Raw genomic sequence first — 26,135 nt, forward strand, 5'->3', positions numbered from 1 at the left:
TCCAAAAATATTGAATGACTGAGTACATAATGTTGGTTGGATGAAAGAATGTACTTTAAAAATGAAGGGAACAATTTCTAATAACATTGGAAATCTGTCAGACTTTCAAGGGTTCCTAGTGTGGTAGAATCCCATTACAGAAATGCCAGAGCTGTGCGAGCTATTAGCCACACGTGGCAATTCAAATTTAAATTTATTACAATTAAATAAAATTTAAAATTCAATTCCTTAGTCACTCTAGCCACAATTCAAGAGCTCACTGCCTATCTGATTGGACGGCAGAGATACAGAACATATCCATCATCACAGAAAGTTCTATTGGATAGAGCTGCTCTTGAGGCAGAGGTGCCAAATCCTCAGCCTTAGTCAGGGACTAGCAGGACATTAGGTGAGAAATCCTGAACAGTGTTGGCTGCATCTCTCCAATTCCTATTCTTCTCTTTGCCTTTGGTTATGAATGTGCCCAAGAGTAGAAATTGAATTGTTGCCAGAGGATATGGGGACTGCCACATGGTCAGGTAGCTTCTCTGCTGCCAAAACTGTAAGGAAAACACATCCTCTGATTTCATTCCAAGTGAAATCCCATCAGTGAATATTGCACATAGCCAGGCAAGAGGAATAATCAAACTTTTGTTGTTTTAGGCCCTGTATGAGAGACAGAATCAGAGCTGGACTGAGATGTGTAGGCTCCTCGGGCAGGCAAAAACACTGGCACCTCTTCAACTGACATGTTTTAAACGTTGGTCCAACATTTAATTCGAAGAAGTTAACCAGCATGTGAAGCAAGAAGCAGAAGATGGAAGCTGGGTGCAGCTTCCTCTGTTGCTCGGAGTAACTCAGCTCTGGGGCAAGTAAACCTCCTGCAGTGCCTGGGGCCCATTTTCCTAGGAGGCAACATGGTGCAGCTGCTACGAGCAGAGTTTCCAGCCCTAATCTTCTTAGGCAGACCACTCTCTAGCTATGCGATACTGAACTTTCCTAACCTTTCTCTACTCAATTTCCTCATTTATAAAATTGAGATAATTATCATAGCTACCTCACAGCATTTATGAAATAAAGTGTCTAGATCAGGCTCTTGCACGTAGAAGCTTTAAAAAATAGTAATTTCAACTCCTCAAGTATGCTATTGGGGGGAGGGTCAGGGGTATGGAGGAAAAGGGAGTGGTAAATATCACTTCTCTTTCAAAGTCATTTGTCAAAGTATTCCTTCTAACCCTGTATCTTACTCTATGAGATGTTGGGGCAAATATAATTTTCTCTATTTTTGTATGTATTCTGTGATGAATCAGTTCCTAGCTTTTTGAAAAAGTTATTCTTTTTTCTAATACATTATCCATTGGCAATTGCACTTTGTCCCTCAGTCCGGCTCCAAACAGCACCACCCCACAATAAAGAGCTTCTTGTCCCTCATATCCTATGCATTACGCTTGTGTGAAAAGGCTCATATCATCAGATAACTTAAAGACTGATGTGATTCACAGTGTTGATAAAAAAACTGAGTATTTCTTAAGTATCTTTTAGGCAGATAAGGTTCTTATTTTTCCCCTGGTTTCATAATTCAGTGTGCTGCTTGATGCGTGCCTGGTAGCGATATACGCAGGCTAGCTAAAAGATTTTGTTTTTATTCAAGAATAAGAATAGACATCCATGGTATATTGACTATAAATTTCCTTCTTTGCATCATTGCTAATCTATCACAGTAATCTTTCCAGAGTCCAGATGTGGCCTCAGAATCACTCTCAACACATCATCCTAGGAAGCCACTACTGGTTGATTATTGTTGACACTCAAGATGAAAACTTGTTATCCCTCTACCAGAGATAATAAATCTCAAATATACTGTCAAATGGTGAAAACCAATAAGATCATAGGGTCCAAGAGCTCCAAATTTTAGGCCTGTCTCTAAGACACTGAACTGTGGTTTCCATGGAGTTAGAAGAACCGATTCTTTATTGCTTACTTAAGACCTTTAGGGGGTCCCTGGGACACTTCATTTACATTGAATAAACCCCGAAAACACAATGAACATGTATATTAACTCTAGGATGGTTGTCCAGCAATTAGGACAATAAAGGACAGGCTTTATTGAAACTGAATGGAGACTTTTCTAGTTTGTACTTTTCAGAAGTATAAACTTGAGTTAACCTTGGAGTCCTACTTTAATGCATCTTTAGTGTTTCTCTGGGTGAAGAAGCTTTTATAAGCAGGTAGTTACTGCTGTAAATAGTTTTCATAAATCCTGTGGCTCATAATCAACATCTGAGAATTGCATGGGGAATCTGAGTGAAATCCATTAAGAACATTCCAAACTATCTATTATTAATGATCACTGGGTGAGATGTTAATACACTGTATTTTTAGCAGCTGCAGATTCTAATGTCAGCCAGGTTGATTCAGAATTCATTTCCTCTAAGGTAGAGGGATTAAATACCAGGAGAGTTTATTATCTGCACCTCATCCAGATAAGTTTTAAATGTATTTGTGGGTTTTAAAGCTCTCATGAGAGAGAAACTATGCATTGGACTTCAGAAAGAAAAATTTCCTAGAAATTAAGTGGGTAAAGAAATGTACATGGACATCTCATGCTAAGGCAGAGAGGCCTATGGCAGCAAGCTGTGCTTGGAGAGCAGTGCAGGGGGACAGTTCAGCTGGGCTTCAGGTAAATGGAAGTTTCACTGAGATGGCTCTAGAGGGACGCTGGGGCCAGAATGCAAAGAGTCCTGAGTTTAAGTAAAGGAATGTGGACTTAACCTGTAGATTAATGGTCTTCAACTGGGTTCTACAAAGAAGCCCCTGGAATTTTGAGGATGAGCTCCAGAGCTGCTTCAGAACTGCTTTAGTGGGTGAGAACCAGGCAGAGAGAAGGAGGCTAAGCCAGAGGTTCTCAAAGTACGGACCCTGGGCCAACAGTACCCATATCTCCTGGGTGCTCCTTTGAAATGCAAATCACCTGGCCCCAACCAGACTTACTGAATTAGAAAATCTGTGGTGGGGCCGGGCAATTCGTTCTAAGAAGCCCTCTGGGTAGTTTTTTTAAATGCTAATGGTTTTTTAATCTTTTTTTTTTTTGGCTGCACCAGGTCTTAGTTGCAGCACCGGGGATCTTCGGATCTTCGCTGTGGCATGCTGGATCTTTTTTTAGTTGTGGCATGCAGACTCTAAGAAGCCCTCTGGGTAATTCTGATGCAAGGTAAAAGTTGAGAACCAGTGGTCTAGGTCTTCCACCCCAGCTTCAACAGAGTAAACCTGTGTCTTGTCTGTTTTATAAATGGCACTTGTACCACAGATTTCATTTGAGAAGGGGTCCAGGGGCTTTAAAGAAGTGAAAATCAATACTAGAGGCAAGTGGGAAATTGGGACTCTTAAATGGTTATCCATTGCAATTGTCAAGTTAAAGGAAAGTGAGGTAATACCTTCTAATGCTGAAGTTAGCCCCAGTGACTGTCAGTGGCTTCTCAAACAGCTGAGAGCCATCATTCACAACCAACTAGCATTACTTCACTTTTAAGTACTATTGCTTTTCTCATCTGCTTTTCTTTCTCTTTTTAAATTGTTCATACCTTTTGAACTACTCAGAAAATAATTTTCAAGAGAAATAGGGAGGTGAGCTGAATAGCTTTAAGAAATCCATATAAATAAAAATACTAACAGAGAAGTCTCCCAGTCCTGTCTAAATGCATATTTTTATGCTGTATGAAGAGCTATAGCTTGCTCTTCAAGGGAAGAATTTTCAAGTCTGACAGATGTTTGGAACCAAGAACAGCTGTGATAAAGGAAGAAATGAGGAGATTCATGCTAAATACACTTTTCAAGTCAACTGGGTTCCAAAGACAAAGTTTGGCAGAGAGTACAAAGTGTTTGTGGTAACAATGCAATGACTTGTGTGAGTAGAATGCACATGAGGCATAGAAAGTGAAGAAGCTGTTTTTGGAAACACCAGAGAAATATAAAGAGAAATCTAACTTTTATAACCTTTAAAAGAGCTTCTGCAGCCTCACAGATATTGAGAACAGACTTGTGGTTGCCAAGGGGGGGGATGGGGGAGGGATGGAGTGGGAGTTTGGGATTAGCAGATGCAAATTATTATATATAGGATGGATAAACAACAAAGTCCTACTGTGTAGCACAGGGAACTATATTCAGTATCCTGTAATAAGCCATAATGGAGAAGAATATGAAAAAGAATGTATATACATATGTATAACCGAATCACTTTGCTGTACAGCAGCAATTAACACAACATTGTTACTCAACTATACTTCAATGAAATAAATTTTTAAAAAGTTTCTGAAAGTGTGGTCCATGGACCACTCTTATTGGAATCATCTGGGGTTTTGGTTTCAAATACAGTTTCCTGCACCCCAGCCCAGCTACACTGAATCGGGATGCTTAGGGGACTTTTTCTTTCACTCTCCAGGTGATTCTCAGGCATGCTGGAATGTGATAACCACATGCTTATTTTGAAAGTTTTCTATATAACAAGTGGCCGAGAGTTAGCTAAGCAAATCTCAGGGGAACACAACTGGTACCTCTGAAGTCTTCACTTGCATTGATGGGGTATCTAAAAGTTCTGGGCAGTGGTTCCCTAAAAAGGATTTCTTTACGGTAATGGATTACCCAGCTCTGTGTTTTTCTCATGTTTGCTCCTTATGTTCAAGACCACATTTTCCCAACTTGGAGTTGAGCAATTCTAAAGTAAATTTAATCAATGTAGAGAACTTATCGGCTAATTTATATCAATAAAAGTTTTCACTGGTACTTTCCTCCATGAACTATCTAGATTTTTTAAGTCAATGCTTCATTCTCCCCATGTTGGCACACATGGAGGGACCAAATAGCAAACTCTAAGGCAAAAATATTTATTTTATTTTGCACTTTCCTAAATAAATGAAGCTACTCTAGCCTTGTGGAACTTGGATACAATGACATAAGTATCCATATAACTATATCTTTATATATTCCACAGAGGGAAAAATCGCAGTAATACTCTCTTTATGAAACTTTCTGCATCTCCTCCAACCTCTGCCTCTTTCTGCCTTTTAGAATTCAGTAACTAACAACTAGTTGAAAATTATTTTCTATTATATTAGTTCAAATGAGATTATACCTCTCCAGGAAAGGCCTAAAACAAGCATTCAAATAATACCTGGTGATTGATTGATTTGAAAAGTGAGGTTATCAGTCCTACATTTAAGTTTTCACTTAAAATTTAAACACACACATACATACACATATTATTATCATTTATATATAAGTATATATACTTAATTATATAAAATTAAATTTTATAGTATTAAATTAATATATCAATTAATTTCATTACATTGAATTTGAGTATATATAAATTCAGTTTACTAATATCTATCTATACACACACACCACCACACAAAACACCATACTGTCTCATATAATTTGTCCCTTTACCAGCTTTCCTTCAATCCTACTCAGATTGATTCTTTTTTCTGTGTTGACGTGCATAAAAGAGGTTCGTATGTTAGCTTTTCCTTGATCATTCATACTGACCCTCACTTTAGTTTTTGATGGAAAAGGGGAAGAGAAGCAATAGAGTTATTACATTGCCATTTTGGGGATAATTAACAAAAATGTTTCCACTAAATAGATTCTCATGAGGAATGCCACACTCAAGTGCTCTGTGCTCTGGTAACACTTTATACATTTATCATAGCATACATGACCTTCTAGCTATCTGTACTCATGCCTGTGTTGGATATCTCCATTTAATCTCCAAAGTCCTTGACAGTGCCACGTCCTGCCCGTCCTCTAACAGTTAAATGTTAACTTGGAAAACAGTTTACAAAACCAGCACTTTTTTATAAATAAAGCCACCAGTATTCTGTGCCTGTACAAGATGTTTCCAATTTTTCTTACTTCCCTTCTGAGGTCACAAAACAGAATCCAGTTTTGACATGCTTTTTATAGAAAATTCTAGAAAAGAGACAAGGCAAGATGAAGTTAACAAAAAATAAAATGGACACTTGAAGTTGGCATGCCTGCTATTGGTTTCCTTCCTTCTCACTTGACATTCCCATTATGTCTAAATCATGCTGGAATACAAACCATCGAGATCAATTACTTTCTTTCAGCAGATCTTACAGAGACAAATGATAGGCCTGTGGCATCCTTCAGCTTTAGCTGGAAATCTCTTGAGCAGCAGAAGGAAAGAGTGGCCACCACACAGAATGATATGCCCTAGGGAATACAGTCTACACCTGGGGTTCTATTTTTTTTTTTTTTTTTTCTGGTACACAGGCCTCTCACTGCTGTGGCCTCTCCCGTTGCAGAGCACAGGCTCCGGACGCGCAGGCTCAGCGGCCATGGCTCACGGGCCCAGCCGCTCCGCGGCATGTGGGATCTTCCCGGACCGGAGCACGAACCCGTGTCCCCTGCATTGGCAGGCGGACTCTCAACCACTGCGCCACCAGGGAAGCCCAACACCTGGGGTTCTAAAATGACTAGTTTTCTGGTGACTTTCTCCTGTCCTTGGTCATTTTGATGTGTATTTGGAGAGAAACAAACTTGCCACATCTCTGGTAGGATACAGTTATATAATCTGAAGCCATGCAGCAAAATTTTCCTTCTTCATTTCTACTTTGTGTTCCATTTATGCCTTTATTTCAGCTAATCCAAAAATGTAGGGACCCTATTAAGCTCCGTTTAAACAGGCAAATCAGACTTTTATTTCAAATACAGTATTTATCTCCCGTATTCAAGAGCAAGGCTTTGCTCATTTATTCTTCACAATACCTGATGCAAATTCCACTGGCACATAAGGATGTGAAGTCTATTGGTGTTTGCCCCATTAATAACTTTCCAAGTGTTATGACTACTTAAAACTTTAAGGCTTTCTGTTACTGCAAGTTCTGCTTCTTGCCTAGGGTATCTAAAAATGGTAAATCCGGAAGATTATTTTTGGGACAAACTTAAAATAAACATAAGCACTGATAATACAATTTGGATGAATGGGGGCAATCATCTCAGGACTCACATTCATTCAGATGCCTTTTTCATGCTGATGTTTTTCATCTGTGGGTCATTGCTCACTAATTGATAAATGAGGGGCTAGACCACATTTCTCTGCAATCTGAGACTTGGGTTGACAATTATCAAGCAAAGTAATCTCTGACTTCAACTTCAGAAACCTACAGCTGGAAAGGTGCTCCTGACTATGGGTAATGCTGGTCATCTTGGTTAGTCAACACAGCAAAAAGGGGAATCCTAGTATTTAAAAACTGAGGTAGGGCTTCCCTGGTGGCGCAGTGGTTGAGAGTCAGCCTGCCGATGCAGGGGACACGGGAAGATCCCACATGCCGCGGAGTGGCTAGGCCCGTGAGCCATGGCCGCTGAGCCTGCGCGTTCGGAGCCTGTGCTCTGCAATGGGAGAGGCCACAACAGTGAGAGGCCCGCATAAGGCAAAAAAAAAAAAAAAAAAAACTGAGGTAACTGAATCTAACGCTACTTAGATAGCATCAATCTATTTATGTCTGCAGTGTTGAGTCATTTGTGATTCAGAAATAATATTTGATAATATTTCTAAAGCAATGAAATTAGGTAGGGAAAGTGACTTGTGACTCATTCTAAACTATGACAGATGAGAAATAGAAAATCCAATATGTCAATAAGGAAAAAAACAAAATTTGACCATTTCTTTCTGGTAGTATAGTTCACAGAACAGAGGTGGGGAGAAAAGATAAAAATAAGAATTTAATTGCAATTGTCTCCTAGTCTATACAAATCCATTTGCATTGGGAGAGATACAGTCTCCTAGTCTATCCAAACCCATTTGCATTGGGAGAGATACAGTCTGACTTTTCCTGCCTCACATAATCTCATCGACAAAAGTTAATCAGTATTTCCAATGATAATTTGCTTCCAGAGCGATTCCCTTTCAAATTCATATTCTTGGAAGATAGTTAATAACAGGGAATTTAAAGTCAAAATATCAAGTTCACAAAAGTTAAACTACAGGGCTTCCCTGGTGGCGCAGTGGTTGGGAGTCCGCCTGCTGATGCAGGGGACGCAGGTTAGTGCCCCAGTCCGGGAGGATCCTGCATGCCGCGGAGCGGCTGGGCCCATGGGCCATGGCTGCTGGGCCTGCGCCTCCGGAGCCTGTGCTCTGGGACGGGAAAAAAAAGTTAAACTACAAAGTGTGTAAATTCTATTCACTCCTCTAGGATTATAAAATTGAAAAGCTTTACAGCTGAATATAAAAATTTATAGTGCTTGGGCCTATACTATTTAACAACTTATAAATGAACTTAAAAAATCATATTTAAATTACCAAAATAACTGAAGAATAAGTCAAATCCTGATTCATGTTTAATAAACAGGGTATGTATATTTCCTATGTTCAACAGTATATGTACAATCACACACATTTATTTATATAGATTTGTTTATATGAACATATAGTTATGCGTTTATATTTATTTGCAGTGAAACATGTCTCAACTCTGTTGGACTTTGTTGAAAATCAAAGAAGAAATCCTCATTGATGAATGAAGTCCAGGTGGGCCATTTTTTTCGGGAGCATATAATAAAGCACACTAATGATTTTTAAAATTGGCTGCACATGTGTGGCTGGACAATTTCTTACCAAGGTAAATAAACATGATTAATTCTGGCAGTTATTCAGACGGCACACAGAAACATTCTGAATGCATTTTATCATGTTAAACTTATAACTGCTTTCCTGAAGCAGAGCGTATTTTAATCATAACTTTATATACATATATATTTAGACTGGCAAATATAATGCTCTTTTTAGTCTTCTATATTCTTAATAACCATTTCTAAATGTTTCTGAAAATTACTAAACTTTTAATTTTAATAATTCCAAAGATATAAAATTATGTCTTAACTCTTTATCTTCACACTAGTTACACGCATGAAAGGGCATGGTATTTCTGACTCTTAATTTTGGAGTTGAAGTATGATGGTCTGGGTGTAAGAAAGAAAAGAATCTACATGATGTAGAGTTCATCAGCTTGGATGTTGGTTTACAACCAGCAATGCATTGCTTTTACCTTTTTTTGAATATACAGAATAATAAAAAAATTAAATTATAACAGAAAGAGGAAACTGAAGGCAGCTTAAGTATACCTATATATTTAAAAGATAGTATCACTGAAGTACTATATGAGAAACACTAGGGCACATACCACAAAACACATTTCAGTGAATTTTTATAATACACCAGAAATGGCCTGGGATCATGGGCTGTGTGGACTTGGGAAAGCACTTAATTTCTCTGTGTATCTCTCCCCTAGGTTAAATAATATATAGAGTCTTACCCAGCTCTAAAATGTATAACATTTCTCTTATATTAAAACAGAATCAGGAAAAGCAACTTATCAGAGATTTTAATATTTTTCAAGGTACCCAACCCTAGAGAATGACAAAAAACAAGCACTAGGTCCAGACTTTCATTGTATATAGACCTGGAAACCTGAAATGCTGAGGTTTCTGAAAACGAAATGTGCATTCTGAGTGCAAAGTTGTATCTACTTTTTAGGGATACAGCAAAATAATTGCAAGCACTAAAAAGAAAAGAAGCAGCAAAGCTAAAAACAGTGTACATTCTCTAACCTATTTCTGAATAAAGAACCAATTGCTATATTTAAATCAATGAGAACTATGGCTAAAAGCAAAGCATAGTTGAGGATCTCGAACTCTTTTTGGTAACAGACATGCGGACACATAGGCAAATGTGACTGATATTCACTATTAAAGAAGAAGATAACAGTAACTTCATTGAATTTGCCAGTAAGCAAACTCCAACTTGGTGCGTACAAAAATTAGCTTTTTTTCTTTTAGTATCAAAAGCTTTAACAGGGCCTAAAGTCACGGTCAATGTTTGCAATGTTAAGCTGAGAGTCTTATGTCTCCAACTGTCTTCCTTTCGCATGTCTAAGTTCATGTACTAACCAGGGAAGTGTGCTGTTTTAATGGCTCACCCAGAGTGCTGGGCTGCTGGCAAAGACAAGAGGAGGACTGGGGACAGAGAGGGTATTAAGCTGCCATGCCGAGTCTATTTTAAGTCAGGCTGGGTGAGAGAGAGGTGGAGGAGGGAGTGGCCTGAGTAGGCAAGCTCACCTGTTATTACTATTATTATAATGATATGCTTGTCTACTTACAAGACTTGCTATGAACTCTTTGGGGTAGGAATAGCTTGTTATTCTTTTTCATATCTTAGTGCTTGGCACCCAGTAGACACTTACTGTATATTTATGAAAGGAATGAATAAAAGACCCCCAACTCCTTCGGGGTTTCTTTCTCCCACTACTTTCGTGTGTTAGGAGAACTGGTTAGGTTACGAAGTTCCTTATTTAAAACTTCAATTGCTCCCTTGAGTTTTCTTCCTTAAAGTCATTCACACCTTCAGATGAATTACTTTGATCTAATCATCTGCAGGAGTGCCTGCACTTCAGGATTCACTGAGGTGGATCTCAGACCTGGAGGGGAGGGCCATGAAAGGAAGTCCTCCATGGGGTTGGGTACTTTGTACTGTTGAGAGCAGCATCAGGGGGTTGCTAGACCAAGGACAGTGCGTGAGGGGCTCAAGAGCAGGTTACACAGGACAGAGTGGTTACCATTACAGAGAATCTACTTTCCAAGCCAGTCTAGAGGGATCTGATGGGACAGGCCACCAAATGCTTTTGTAAACATTTAGCATTTGTACACACATGGCAGCTTGGGGAAGGTGGTATTTGGAGGTCAAGCCTGGAAGCTGCACATCCTATAGCTTCTCTAGAGTTACTAACCTGTACTGTATGGTCCAGGTTAGCTGTGCTTCATGTGTTAAAACCCAATTCCTGTTTCTCCTCAGTGGGAGGAGGACAAGAGAGAAGGAAAATGAAGAGAATAGAAAGGAGACCACATCCTATGACCCCTCCATTCCCCTAGTTCTCTGTATCATCAGTGTGGACTAGTAGAGCTGTCATGGAATTGCCCACTTCACAGGACATGTAGAATATGTTTCCCTGCTCTTCCCCACCTCCCTCCCATGCCAAATGATCAATCAACTCACACCCTCTCTTCCACGCTTGGAACACAAGCTTAACACTCACAGGTCAACTCTGGGGCCTGGAAAATTACCTACCCGCCTTCTTCTGAATATTTATGCCCAAATGCCAGGATGTCAGATGCCCGTCCACTCCCATCACAGACAACAACTGGCACGGGAGGGGTATCTCGAAGGTATTCCAAGACAATTGAGATCACATTGGGTCCTCCTTCCACAATGAGTGCCACCACTGGAACGCCTTGACCGATTCCTGCATTAAAAAAGGAAAAGAAAAGGAAAAAAAGAGAAAAGAACACAAAGCCAGCAAACCAAAGAAACAAAAAGAGAAACAAAAAGCACAAACTAAAATTACTGAGCATGGGGGAGGGTAACAACATATGAAGGGCTAACATACGGAGCGAAAATGTACAGAAAACCCTTTAGCAGAATTTTCCCACTAGAGAGTCCATTCGACTCTGCCCTCTCCCCGCAACTCCCAGGGTGCCGGGGTTTTAAAGAGCTGATGACTATACCTCACAGGGGAGGCGTAGAGTGAGGAGGGTGGGAAAGGAATTGGTTAGTAGAAGAAGTGCTGGGCCAGCAGCCAAAAGACTGGAAGCTAAATGTGATCTTAAGCAAGTCTCATATGGATCCAAGGGTCAGTTTCCTATATGAAAAATGGGAAGTTAAAAAAATGCCACCTCCCTGAAGTCATCACAGTGCTAAGAAAATGCCTAAATGGTTCTTTTTATTAAAGACTACCAAAATCAGCTGGGGGCATATTTTAACTTGTTGAATCAACCAGTGGCAAAATTAGGGGTCTATCTATTTCTGACCATAGGTGATAAGCTTGATTATGGATTCTTAACACTAGAATAGTTATAATAAATTACTCAGGAGATATGGCAACTGCCCTCTGCCATTATTGTGTCCTTCACTACTGAGGAAGGTGCCAGGCACACGATGGGCAAACATTTTCTGAATTCAGTTGAATTAAGGGATTTCAGCTACTTATGCTGAGCCATAGACATTGCTGTTTTCAAGTAAAAACTGCCCTAACATCAACACTTACGTATGTTCAACCTAACAAAGAGAAGTATTAAAAACAAATGTCCATGAGAGACATGATGAGAAAGAAATTAAATTAGTTTTCAAGTGACATCTCAAGTATCATCGTTCATTGAATACGTTTTTTTGCTCAGTTTGGTACCACATTGTATTTTCTCACTCTATCTTCTCAGAATAGTTAGGAAATTGGGCAGTGCCATAAAAATGAAAGGGTTTTATAAGGTACACAAAGCAGTTATCTTAAAAAATAGAGTCAAGATTCTGTACCACTTCTGTAAATATGAACTGAAAAAAGCCCTTAATCACCTCAGTTCTTCCTTCCTCTTCCCCCTTCTGTTATGGTTTTATCTTTTATCTAGAAGCTGCTTCCCTATGAGAAATAACAGTTTGGTGTTTGATTTCTTGCTCCATTAGTAAGAGATTTTATTAGACTTGTGTGACCTGTTTTACTTCTAAAGTATAAGTACATCAGTCTCCTAGGGCCTTATCTCTTATAAGTCAGTGTTTTTCATGGTTTGATTTTCATCTGTAAAGAATGGTCCAAAATGCCAGTTACACAAAAAAAGAGTGCTGTTTTAAATCTACATTTAAAAAATGTAAGAAAATAACAATTGTTGATTAAGGCAAGAAGCCAAATTTTTTTTTTTCCCCAGAAGGAACTGGGAGAGAGGGATGACCTGTAGCCCCATCAGAGTTTTCTGTGAATGGGGAGTTTTTGAGAATTACTCCTTCAAATCCAAGGAGAGGGAAGTAAAAGGTCATGCTGTTCTCCTTTGACCCAGAAGCTCTAATGACTCAGACAAAAGGCCACTTTAAAGCTCTGTTGGGGTGTCTATGAAAGAGACACTTTCCCACTGCTATTGTTTATGAGGATTAAGTAAGTTCCTGTTGAAAGGCACGTTAAAGATTAAGGGCTAACTTGAAATGTTAATACAGCACACTTCTTCTGGAGGAGAATTTCTGACATAAAAAATACCCACCCCTATATGGATTTATGTTCTAATGTGCCTTGGAAAAGAGACTCTTTTCCAAGGCACACTGAAAGTTATTTTATAAAGTATTTTATGTTTAAAGTTTAAACTTAAATGTTTAAAGTGATTTTATAAGGTATTTCCAAAATACTATGCTATTTAGTTTTTCCCTTTGCTTTTCTTTAGCACATGCTCTCATATTGTTTCATGTCAAGGAACAATATGCTATACCTACTGTTTTATACCAAAGGATATCATTTAGACTATTTCTAGGATCTTCTAAGAGAGGCCTTGGCCAAATTTTGATTCTTGAGCACTGATTCTATCAGTGGATCTTTACTCCTACTCACAGACCAACTGTGACCCACTCATGAAGGAAGAAGTCATAGAATGGATCTTCTAGAATGTTCCAGTGATCCAGAGTCTACCAGACAATAGGCAAGATGGCTGGAAAACTCTCCTCTCTTTGAGAGGAAACACAGGTGCAAAGGATCAATTTTCATAGGAAGATTTGAGAGCAATAAGCTGTCAGTTATATTTATCAATAAATCAAATTGTTATAACCTCTAGAAATACAGAAGCATTTAGATGGTCAGATTTCCTATATTTGGAATGAAGCTGTAATTAACTGATGAAAAGAACTACATTAATTCAGATATATATTCCAGAGCTAAAACTGGTTGAAGTATCAAAATATCATCTATTTTTTCATAAACTGAATATATCCAATATATCTATGCCTCCAAATTCTCTCCCATTTCCTTTAGTGATAATATATGGAAATTTGTTCCATAGACAATGAAAAACCCTTATAGCCTAAAACAAAAGCATTTTTTACTTTCTTAGTTATAGGTGGTAGAGAATCAGGCCGTGCCTAAAAATATGCTTTGTGTAAATTAAACATGCCAATATATGGATATATGGTAACATTAAGCCTTTTTGTCAACACACACACACACACACACACACACACACACCCATCACACATATTACTTTTTTTCTGAGAAAAGAAAATGATATCAAATAATTAGTAATGACCTAAAGCAATGGTTCTTAGCCTATTTTTTGGAGACAAGAATCTTTGAAAACTTTTCTGAATCTGATGAAAGCTAATGATCCTTTTCCCAGAAAAATAAATGCTCATAAGGACAGTCACAAAAATGTTTCTATGCATTTCAAAAGTTCACGGATCCCTGAAGCCTATTCATAAAAATCTTGCTAATGGACCCTTACAAAGCCCTACCCTAAATTAAGAACACTGATATACAGTTGGCCCTCTGTATCTGTGGGTTCCACATCCACAAATTCAACCAGCTGCGAAGCGAAAATATTTGAAAAAAATTCCAGAAAGATCCAAAAAGCAAAACTTGAATTTGCCGGGTGCTGGCAACTATTTACATAGCATTTATGTTGTATTAAGTATTGTAAGTAATCTAGAGACGATTTAAAGTGTACAGGAGGATGTGTGTAGGCTACAATGCAAATACTGCACCATTTTATAGAAGGGACTTCAGCATCCGCAATTTTGGTATCTGTGGGGGTGGGGCTGGAACCAATCCCCCAAGGATACTGAGGGACCACTATATATGCAAAAAGCATCAGTTTGTGTTCTTTTATGAAGCCCACGGAGGCCTCTGAGACAGGTTCTAGAATGGGTTTTCAAACAAAACTCTATGTCTAGGGAAACTATATCACATTATTACTACCCGGTTACAGTGACTGGCCAAAGTTTCCAAGGTGAAGCACTGTCTATAGGTTATTTCTCCTCCCATCCTTCATTCCTTTCTCTCTTCCTTGTTTTTCTTTATCCCTTCTGTTCACATTTTCTTTTCTAAATTACATTTTAGACGTAGGATATTAAAAAAAATCTCTAGAGAAAACCACAAATTTACAAATCTGTAGCATATGACATCATTAGTAAAGAAAAAGCATTTTAAAAAACAAGAATGGTATATTCTTTATTAGTGAAATAAACATTTTGGGAATTCACTGCAGATCCAGCTGGATTCATAAGGACCACTACAATTTTCTTTATGCCCACAAAAAAATTTAACATAAATTCCTTTGAAGAGCCTCACAAGTGTAAGCCTTGCTCAGCTGAAACTACTGACCATTCACAAAAAGTAGTTTAGATTTATAGTTTTAAAAAAATATGACTTCTATTATCACCAAAACGTTCTCATTTTATCTAGGCCCCTCAGAGATCTTTTTGGTCAATACTTGTTCTTTTGGTTTTGGGGAAAGTAGGCTAATTCCTTGATTGCAATAATTTTTCATTTTCTACTATAACCAAAAACTTCTTAGAGATTTCCATTAGAATTTAATTTTAGAGCAACGCAGAGTTGCTTACTCAGGAAGAGGCAAGATGTTTGCCACACTTTTTAGTTTTTGTAATTTTGGAACTGGAAGCATTATAGCCTACAAAAATGTGAGCTTGAGTAACGGACTTAGCAACTACATTCTAGAGGATTCCAGGTTGACCTCGGGCTTTCAAATTATAAATTGAACCCCAGTTAATGGTTCTTTGCAGAAGATAACCTCTTAGACGTTTGTCCCATTTTGTTATGACCACTATGCAGTTAAGCCTGGGCTTCCAATAATTCAAATATTGTCAAAATTGGCGTAAACAAAGATTGGGTTGGGTGGTGTAAAGAAGGAGGTGGCAGGGAGAGAAGAATGTCTTAAAATTCTGAAAGACCTTTTTCTTCTCTCTCTTTCTGCCAACATGAGACTATAATCTACGATCAGTTCAGTTACTTGTAAAAATATTTGGTGTATTGTAGTGAAATGCTTGGATAAATAGAATTTTTTTTTTTTTGCAGTACGTGGGTCTCTCACTGTTGTGGCCTCTCCCGCTGCAGAGCACAGGCTCCAGACGCGCAGGCTTAGCGGCCATGGCTCACGGGCCTAGCCACTCCGCAGCATGTGGGATCTTCCCGGACCGGGACACGAACCCGTGTCCCCTGCAACGGCAGGCGGACTCTCAACCACTGCGCCACCAGGGAAGCCCCGGATAAATAGAACTTTGATCAAACCAAATTAATCCTTTGGTTTACTGTCAACATCACTATATAAGATCTAAAATGCCAGTGGGCCTAAGGAATAATTTTTTTGCTGTTGGAAAACGGTTTATATTTACATGGAGATGGAGCATAGAAGATTGATATTTAGCTAAATCTTAATGACCAAAGCCACAGATCATGTGATTGTTACAGTACAGGTCATTTAGAAAGGAGGCTTCAAACATTACGTGAGCGATGACTTCTTGAAGATCTTAATCACTTTGAGAATGAGTCTGTCAGTGATGGGTAAGTATTTCTGTTTACCAGCTAAAGCTGTTTAGCAATAACATGAACACAGTTAACACACTGGCCTTACCAGTGCTGGGATTATGTGATTCTTGATGATTTAGAAGTTTGTTTGGAGAATGCATATGCTTTCAAACTGTGCATACAGTGAGAATTTGTCAATATATTTTATGTTGCAAAATTTTAAATTTATATTATTAAAATGCGTATATTATTAAAAAGCACTGGGCTTCCTTGGTGGCGCAGTGGTTGAGAGTCCGCCTGCCGTTGCAGGTGACACGGGTTTGTGCCCCGGTCCGGGAGGATCCCACATGCCGTGGAGCGGCTAGGCCCATGCGCCATGGTCGCTGAGCCTGCGCATCCGAAGCCTGTGGTCCGCAATGGGAGAGGCCACAGCAGTGAGAGGCCCGCGTACTGCAAAAAAAAAAAAAAGCACTGAACATGTCCCCTTTATCCCATTTCTCATTTGAATAGTCTGGTCTTTGATTCAATGGCTGACTCGACCAATAGATATACTGGTCACCATCTCCTGTATTTGGACTAGAATGGGGCCATAAAAACTCACTAACCCCTTAAGATCTTATATTTTACAAAAAGAACTTTATACAGACCTGGGGGGCATTAACAACTACTGAAGTGATGGGAGAATAAGCAGTCAAGCTATTTGCCTCATTTTAATGGGCACCAGTTTACTCTCTACTTGAGAAATAGTGGCTGAAGTTTGCATAATACCACGGCTTTTCACAAAAGTTTGAGAATTAGGTTCTTGCTCCCCTTAATGAATCTCTTCTATGGTCTGCAAATTGTGGGATGGATTTATGAAAATTAAATAAAGCTGGTAATCAGCTATGTTTAACTGACAACACTCGATACTATTCTTATTTATTAAGTTTAAGGTGCTTCTTATAATTAGGAAGATTCCCAGAACGTGAATATTCAGGTACAACTGTAGAATATTACTGTATAGAAAGACAATATTTTAATATGCTTTATTTTGGCAAAAAGAAACGTGACTGGAAATCTTTGAGCTACTAAGGAACAGAGTGAGCCCAAGAAAATATCAAGGAATGACATAAGAAAAAAAAATCCATCTCATTTTAACTAGAATGTCTCTTCAGTCTTCAATGGAAGCAGATGTTTTAGATATTGCCTTCATGTTTTAGAGATAGAATACATTATCTATTCAAGACAACAGAACTATTACTGGAATGTGCCTGATCCCACTTGGAAATGGGTAATAAACCCATTCATTTTAGCAAATCCTGATGATGTATTCAATTGGTAAATGCCAATCCCAGTTCAAACCAATTATGTATATCCTTACTACATTTTTTTTGCCACTATAATTCTGCCCCTAAATGGATTAGAAAAGCATTTGGAAATATAAAATACTGCACAAATTATTAAGCAGTCAAAAGGAAACCACATGCAACAAGATGCTTCACTTTTAGACACTTTTGGTTCTCTAGTGGGGAAGCAATTCCTTGAAAAAGGACTGGGGTCTTTCCCTGAAGCATAAATTTCCAACCCATTGGAGGACTAGGCAGGGGTAAAGATAATGCAAATTGCTTAAATGTCTTTTCCTATCATCACCAATCCCTATGGCAACTCCCTTGTCGATATTTAACTTAACAGACCCCATCCATACACAATCCTTCCATATTTAAAGCTAGTGCCAATATTCCAGAATAAACATACATGTATATTTTATCTTGGCAGTTAAAATCTCAGTAAATTTGGCTGAAGATATGAGGTTGTCAAGACGTTGAAGATATAGAGTTTGAATTCATGGAAACATCTCTCTGAGACAATGATAAAAGACCGAAAACAGATGGTGCATAGCATTTCTTACCCTGGGGACTAAGAATGTTAAATCTACTGAATTAATATGGCCAATCCCCTTTTTTTCTGTTTGTTTCCAATGCATTTTTTTCTGTTGTTGAACCAATCTATTTTTCGCATTATCAATGCTGCAGGTATTTTCTTAGGAATTCAGTACCAGCCCCCACCAGAGGACTATAATTTTGGACACTGCCTTCTTGCTTTGCCTTCCCATGTAGCGATTGAAGGCCAAAGGCCAGAACTGGGGGAGTGGACGAGTGGATTGAATGTAAAAATCTTGAAAGCCAACCAAAGAGGTCACTGTGGCATGTGTACTGGCAACTCCCATCATGTCCTCTCTATCCATACTCGCCTATCAGAGAACTGAACTGTCCGCAGCACAGAAGGGCAGCCTTACTTGGCATCTTTCAAAGCTGATTGGAATGCAGGTAGATTCCAGACCTGCAGTGGGCCAGATTTGCCTTCCTGCACTTTGAATGGAGACCTTGAACCTGAGGTGAGTAACTGGGAGGGACTGGGAGGGCATGAGTATTTGGGGAGTAAAGCCTCTATTAGTGGTGGCTCTGATGGGACCATGTCAGGGTGAATAAACAAGCAAAGAAGTCTGTGTGCAGGAAGTAAAGAAGGGAACTGAGTGCATCACAGAGGAGAGATCACGTGGCCCGAGTGAGAGGGAGGGAAAGAGTGTGTGTGTTTGGGGGTGAGAGAGAGAGAGAGAGAGAGAGAGAGCGAGAGAGCGAGAGTGGGAGAGAGAGAGGGATTTATTGCCTGGATTATTAGTGACTTTTCAGTTCAAGATACAGTCACTTGACTGTAGTTCGTACAGAGTCCCCTATAGATCAAAGGTAGAAAAGTTTTTTCTGTAAGGGGCTATATAGTAAATATTTTAGGCTTTGTAGGACAATGGGCAAAATAGAGGGCATCATGCAGGTACTTATATAACAAGAGAGAAAACAAATTATACAGAATGTTTATGGACGAATTGCAAAACACAACTGAATACATTTTTTTTGTACTACAGGTTTACTAACGAGAAAAATGGAATTTTCAGATGGAGGCTGAAATTTGAATTTGATGTAGTTATCATATGTCACAAAACTATTCTTTTATTTTCAAACATTTAAAAATGAAAAAAAAACATTCTTAGCCCATGAGCCATATGAAAACAGGGTGGGCCATAGTGTGCAAACCTTCCTCTAAACACATTTCTCTTTATCAAAAATACTCCTTTATATATTTTGAGTGAGTTTCTCTTTATTGCCACCAAACATTCCCCTCCCCAGCCTCACCTCTGCTGACTCCAAGGATGTCTTCACCTGTCCTTAACAACATGGAAAGTCCTCAGATGCTCTTTTCTCAGCCTGAGGACCCTCGCAGGAAGACAGTAGTTGAGGGCTCTTTGTAAGAGAAAAATGGAGGATAGCAGAGATTTTTTTTTTTTTTTTTTTTTTGAGGTAGGGCCTTTCTTCTTTTAAATTTATTGTATTTTTGGCTGCACTGGGTCTTTGTTGTTGTGCGTGGGCTTTTCTCTAGTTGAGGTGAGCGGGAGCTACTCTTCGTTGCAGTGCACGGGCTTCTCATTGTGGTGGCTTCACTTGTTGTGGAGCACGGGCTCTAGGTGCGCAGGCTCAGTAGTTGTGGCACACGGGCTCTAGAGCGCAGGCTCAGTAGTTGTGGTGCATGGGCTTAGTTGCTCCGCAGCATGTGGGATCTTCTGGGACCAGAAGTCGAATCCGTGTCCCCTGCATTAGCCACTGCACCACCAGGGAAGCCCTGAGGTAGGGCTTTAAGAGGCAATATTCAGTTCTAAACTGGGTGTAAGCCTACCATCTACTCAGTGTCAGGCAGGCCTTGATTTTGGAGCTTAACTGATGCTCATGTGGGAAACCTGGTTACCAGTCACGGTGAGCTGCTCTGCTTCTCTCAAAGAGAAGAGGACTCACTCATGTGGTCGATCAAGGAACTTCACTCAGACAGCAGAAGGGATTCAGATGGTCTTCAGAGAGCTCTAAGCCCAAGAGCAGAGAGAACAATCCATCCTCTCTGAATACCCTTGGTTCCTGGAGAGTGGCACCCTCTTCTATAAGCCAGCCAGCCTGGGACATTTGCTTGCTCCCCCACTGGCAATGTGGGCCCCAAGACTGGGGTTTTGCCTTGATTTCAGTGGACTTTTCTGGAAGCACTTCTTCATGCAACACCACGACCATCTCTGCCCTATACTCTGGAAGCCTGGACCTGTCTCACTCAGATGATGACTCGTTTCTTTAGATCATGGGCTGCCTGGCTGGAACTGGGCTGAACCTGTCCTGTCCTGATCTCTGACTCTGATTCCCAGTTCCATGACTGCCTCTACCTTCATTTGTCTGCTGCTTCCTGTTGACCCCTACTTTCTAACTCAGCATGGGTCACTCTAGTCTATTGTACCTCCTTGCTACTGTAAACTCTGACAGCATGTCTAGACATTGTACTACTAACATGGTAGCTGGAACTATGCACATCCTAGAAAGGCATAAATACATCTTGATATGACTTGATAAACCAACAATATATTTTAGAATTCTACACAGTGTCTAATACACAGAGTTGGCACACAATTCATAGCACTGTTTTGAGTAATGAGTTATTTGTCAAGTACTTAGAACAGAGTCTGGCACTTACTGAGAACTATATGGTTAAACAAATATAAAGGTTCTTATATATATTTATTAGGTTTGTAAAAGGTTTCTATTTTAACTGTATAAATGATTCATGACGACAAATGCATTTTATGGATTTAAACCAAAAGTATGCTCTGACAAATAAATAATTTGATACACACTTTTCCAAAGTTTGAATATTCTCTCATGCAGACCAGTAATATGCTTAGGAAGGCAAATTCCTTTATCTCCTATCCAAAACACTAAAACTTTCTGCTTTGGGGTAGGTGATCTTTTTGTCACTCCCCAGATGTCTTCTACCAAGGGGCCTCTCCTCAGTGCTTCAATGAGCTTAAGTCTTTTGAATTCTGTGGGTTGGACAAAGATGTAAATGCCAAATAACAAAACTCATAAGTTGACTCCAAGTATATTACATGCGAGTAAACAAACTTAGCTTTTGACTTAATCAATGGAAAACAGTTATTCCCTCATGGCCAGACAGCTCTGATTAAAATGTTCTGCTATTAACGTCCATATGTTTCTAGGACATCTAAGCAACAATCCACGTGAATCGTTTCAAAAGAAAGGGAACGGCCAATGGCATGGGCTGTAAGGCAAGTATTACTCTCATAAAAGGAAAGAGCCAGCGTTTTTTTCTTTGGGGCCATTGTTTGCAGGCTGAATGTTTTAATGTAATTGATCTAAGTCTACAAGAAAACTCGCCCAAACAAAGCTACAGTCTTCTTAGTTTCTGCTCTGTTCAAAACCCACATCAAAAGGCATCCTTGCCTTCTCAAATGTAAGGTAATCAAAGTGATTCTAACTCATTTTACTTTATAATTCCTTGCCCACACTCCCTTATAAATGTGCCAGGATCTAGGTCCACAGCTCGTACAAGATCCTTTGGCTTCTTGGCAAAATTAGTAAGCAGCAGAGCAGCCAGGGGAATTATGATTTGGAAAGACCTAGCCCACAGTGCAGGGCACGGCTGGGTAGGAGAGGTAAATGGTAAGAGAGAGGGAAATGTTGCTGGTAATGGCAAAATTGTATATTAATTTGCCCTTCCAAAATAATTAAAAAAAAAAAAATCTCTGCGTCATTTGAAGGAGACTGCAATTACTTCTCCCTGCACCAAATGTGAAAAATTCTATTCCCTCTTTAAGGCATGTTCTTTTTGACTTACTCTTTCTGGAGAACTTACATGCATCCTGCAGTTCCCAGGCTCAAAGTCTTCCTTAGGCCCCTCCCTTTCACCCCCACCAGGCAGAATTAACTATTCTCACTTCTGTGTTCTTATAGCATTTACTTTTCTTAAAAGCCCATGCCAATGAATATACTTTATAAATTTGTCAATCAACTACTATGATATCAAGGAAAAAATTCTCATAGTACCTTACATATCTCTTGAAGTTTTCTCTCATTAATTTACATGTTTGGACATCTCTTTTCTCTGTAGGTAGGTTTATCTTTGTATCCCCAGCATATCATAGAGTGTTCTACATGTAGCTCACTAAAATCTGGGGTACAGAAGGAAGGCAGGATACTAAATCACCTCAAGTATATCCTGATTGCTCATAGGTTATATGACAATGTAATTATTTCTATAGAAATTTTCAAATGTTTTATGACATAAGCAATTTTCCCTTAATCAACTGACCTGAGATCCAGGGCACTTAGATCTGATTTAAATTCTCCTGAAATCAGGAATGATGCCAAATGCCCAGTTTCTGTGCTCACTGGTTTTCCTGTGGACTACTGAGATTGCTTCCTAACTGATTTCTCTGCCTCTACAACAATCATCACATAACTGCTAGTTATCATCTGTAAATACAGTCTTCTCTGTAACAATATTTAGTGGGTTCCCATTGCTTATAGATAAAAGCCCAAATAATTTTGCATGACAGACAAGGCTCCCCATGTTCTGGACCCAACCTTTATTCACAGCCTCAACCCTCTCTCCAGAACTTTCTGTTCATTCTGATTCTAGTCTCATCCAGACTATCTTCCTTATCCTCCATCTAGGACTATTTTTAAATTTCCCTTTAGCCATCCTAATTTTCAGAGAGGAGTATCTTTCCCTACTCTTGGTTTCATGAGGAGGAATTTTTCCTAAGCAGATCCTTGGGTTTTCTATGCTTTTACTCCTTGGTATATTTGAGAATAATAACTGGATTTGCCCACTCAGTCTCGCTCTTCTTTCTCTTGGCATCTTCCTGCCTGCAGGAAGCCTGACATCTCCCAAATCCTCCAGGGCCCTGTCCCTGCGGGTGTATGTGGTGGGATGGGGAATGAAGGCTTACTGTGGAATTCTGCCTAATTCTGGGGAGTCAATAATCCCACTTGGTCAACAGTCTAAAAGCCATGTCTGCTAACTTGTCCCCCAACTAAAAATGATATTCTGAGTTCCATCAACTACTTCTTTTATTTCTCAAAGTGTTAGAACTTGGATGAGGAAAAGAGGTGCTATTTATTGTAGCCCCTCAGAAACCCGAACTCAATCTGCAAAGTCCAGTTCAAATGTTACTAATTCCTGAGGCCCTTCCTAACTCCCTCAGGCAGTATTAATTATTCATTCCTTTGTAGTCCCATTATTTATTTATTTTTCTACATATCCTTTGGCAGTTTTTAAATTCTGCCTTGCTTTAATGAAAGTTTCATCCACTACATTGTAAACTCTTTGGGACAGAAACACCCACACCCCTCTCAGACAACATTCTGGTTTCCATAGTGCCTCATACCTAGAAGGTAGTTCAAATAAATGCTTGTGAAGTAAAATTAGAAGGTACAATGCCTAGGGTCTATACCTTGGGACTAGCACAGCTGAAATGACATGAATAGATGGGTTGTTATAAGGGGACTAAGTATCATACCTCAATACTACTGATGCAAACTGCTGAAAGTGGAGATGACAGCCGTTTAAGTGGTCCCTGGTATCCTTTTACAGGCCTTCACTACTGGCCTTAGTGGTGGTCAGAGACCAAGAAAAGAACACGCTGAGTGACCTTGGTGGGTGCTCACACATTGCCTTGTCCATCTGGATTAAGTCTGCAAGAGTTCCTCAGATTCTGAGGAACTTGAATAGCCAATTACAGTTCAGCTGTCTTGTACTTTTAAATTGAAGCCTTATTATTTCTCAGAATTGGACCCAGCTGCAGTGACAACGTGTCCTGGACACCGGGGAGAAAGACGCGAACAAAGGTTTACACTCTTCCCCTTGCTGGAAGGATGTCCGTGAAAGCTATTATTTCCTCCAGTTGAAATAAATAGGGAACTACATGACTGAAGTAGAAACCTAATTCGTTCTCTCTGAGGTGATGGATACGTTTTAGCAGCTAACTTGCTGTAGGCCAGGAGTGACCTTCATTCATCACAAAGGTTATTAAAGTTATTAAAATAACTGACTGCCATTATCATGTATGAGACAAAGGAAGGGTACTGATTATTTGGGAGCTGGTAATGGTATTTAATCCAATTTCTGACCAGCAATTGGGAAAAGCGATATATTTTTATTTGATTATCTGGCATCTTTTCCAAAAGATAATGTGTCCAGTCTGATCAAATTTTCACTGTTACTAAATCCTCAGTGAGAAATATGGTGACAATGTCATGGGAAACCTTCTTTCCTCTGGTGTCAAGTTTCCATGTGGAGGGCTCCATTAATGTGACACATCTAGCCCCTTGTCCTTCTCTTGTCTCTCTATGTAGAATTGAGTAACCTGGTTGGTGGTGACTAATGTCCATGTTTCTTGATTGGATAGGACGAGTCTACTAAAAGTCTCTCAGTGAGGAGGATTTAGCATCCTTTTTCATTTTCCTCTATGGACCAGTGCCAGTCAGTAATATTAGTAAAACTGTTTCTGTAGACCCAAATTTCTCCTCTGGTTGGCTGTCTGAGGGCTGAGGTAAGCAGGCAAACCCATTTGGCCCTCACAATAAGTCATTATCTTCAACTACTTCATCATTAATAAAAGTGATATTTTGATCTCCATCTGCCTAACGCCAGTGTTCAACTCTTGGTCAATTTGAATCTTGTCCTGTCAAGAGTGAGTTATAATTTACTCGACTTCCTCAAGCTCCAACACCATGAATTACAGTGCAGTCACTTCTGTTTCTGGCATTCATTTTGCAGCAGCATCTAACAAACTTGAACCTCTGGTTCAAGTTTGTGAATGTGATCTTATTTTTTAGACGCAAATATGGCCTCTTCTGAAAGACAGTTTTTTTCTTAATGTCTTTATAGCTCCTTAAAAGGAAACAACAATTGCCACAGATTTAAAAAAAGCTTATTAAAAATGGAACACAAACAAGGGGGCTTATGAATTTCTGGGTTGCAGTGAATGATTTCATGTAGTGAAATCCACTCGGCCAACTGACTGAAGACAGTGTCTTATTCCTGTAGGGGAAGTAGCGGCTACGAAGCACCCACCAGGTGCTGGGCACTCAGCCAGGCGAGTTGTATATGCTCACTTAATCTGCTCACCAACCCTATGATAGAGATATTATCATCCCCATTTTACAGTTAAGTAAATTGAGGCACTGAGAGTAAATCACATGTCTGAACAGGGTTTCAGAGACCTATTAGGAAATTCAGAGCCTGCACTCTGCACTCCACTGGCTTGTCTCTCACTAGGGTGACCAGGTGATTTATCATACAAAAACCAGGACATTCTTGCAAGTGAAGAGGTCATCATTAATAATTACTCTGGGATGACAAGGATCACTATAAACCAGAATTATTTAGTTTTGGACAAATCTGTACATATGATCACTCTAGGGTCTCAAACTCGTTTCTAGCAGATTTTTTAAAATAGACGCCAATTCTGGATATTTAGAAAGGGGCCTGAGTTTGTTCACTGTTCCTTTGTTCACCTATTCCTGGCTTAAAAAGGCTAAGACTCACTTGTTGCCCCTCTCTGATTCTTGAGATCCAGTTTCTAGCTCCATCTAAATAAATCACAGCTGTTTGTTATCAGAGATATTTCTTCTTCTAGCCACACAGAGGCATGAAGCTCCAGGGAAGGATTAGATCATTAAGCAAAGGAAAACAGCAACAACAATACAACAGCACCTGCATAAATTCTGTAGGGGGAAAAGATCAATTTAAAGTTTTTCTCATAAAGTTCTAGCATATCCTTGATGGAGTTGGATATAAATGCCTTCTACTTTTCTCTCTTATAAATAAATGTCTCATTACATTCTATCATTTAAGCACACTAGAGTGTCATGATGAAGAATCAGAGACAGTCAAGGCCCAGGGGCATGGGGGTGGTTAACCTCATTACCCTGC

The 26,135-nt window shown here is 39.4% G+C and overlaps 1 protein-coding gene across 11 annotated transcripts in view; it reads right to left on the bottom strand.

Annotated features, from left to right (window-relative positions):
• TRPM3 (transient receptor potential cation channel subfamily M member 3) overlaps window positions 1–26,135 on the bottom strand; it is a 1,004,761-nt gene that overhangs the window by 183,932 nt on the left and 794,694 nt on the right. For all 11 annotated transcript variants that reach the window (XR_013829197.1, XM_079927590.1, XM_079927589.1 and 8 more), the window contains one exon: window positions 11,120–11,294. Coding sequence is in view for 10 of the 11 variants with exons in the window: in XM_079927590.1 (XP_079783716.1) it covers window positions 11,120–11,294 (175 nt within the window). In the remaining variant the exon portion in view is untranslated. The remainder of the gene's footprint in view (window positions 1–11,119; window positions 11,295–26,135) is intronic.

Source organism: Stenella coeruleoalba (assembly GCF_951394435.1).
Source record: "Stenella coeruleoalba genome assembly, chromosome: 7".
NCBI classification, from domain to species: Eukaryota; Metazoa; Chordata; class Mammalia; order Artiodactyla; family Delphinidae; genus Stenella; species Stenella coeruleoalba.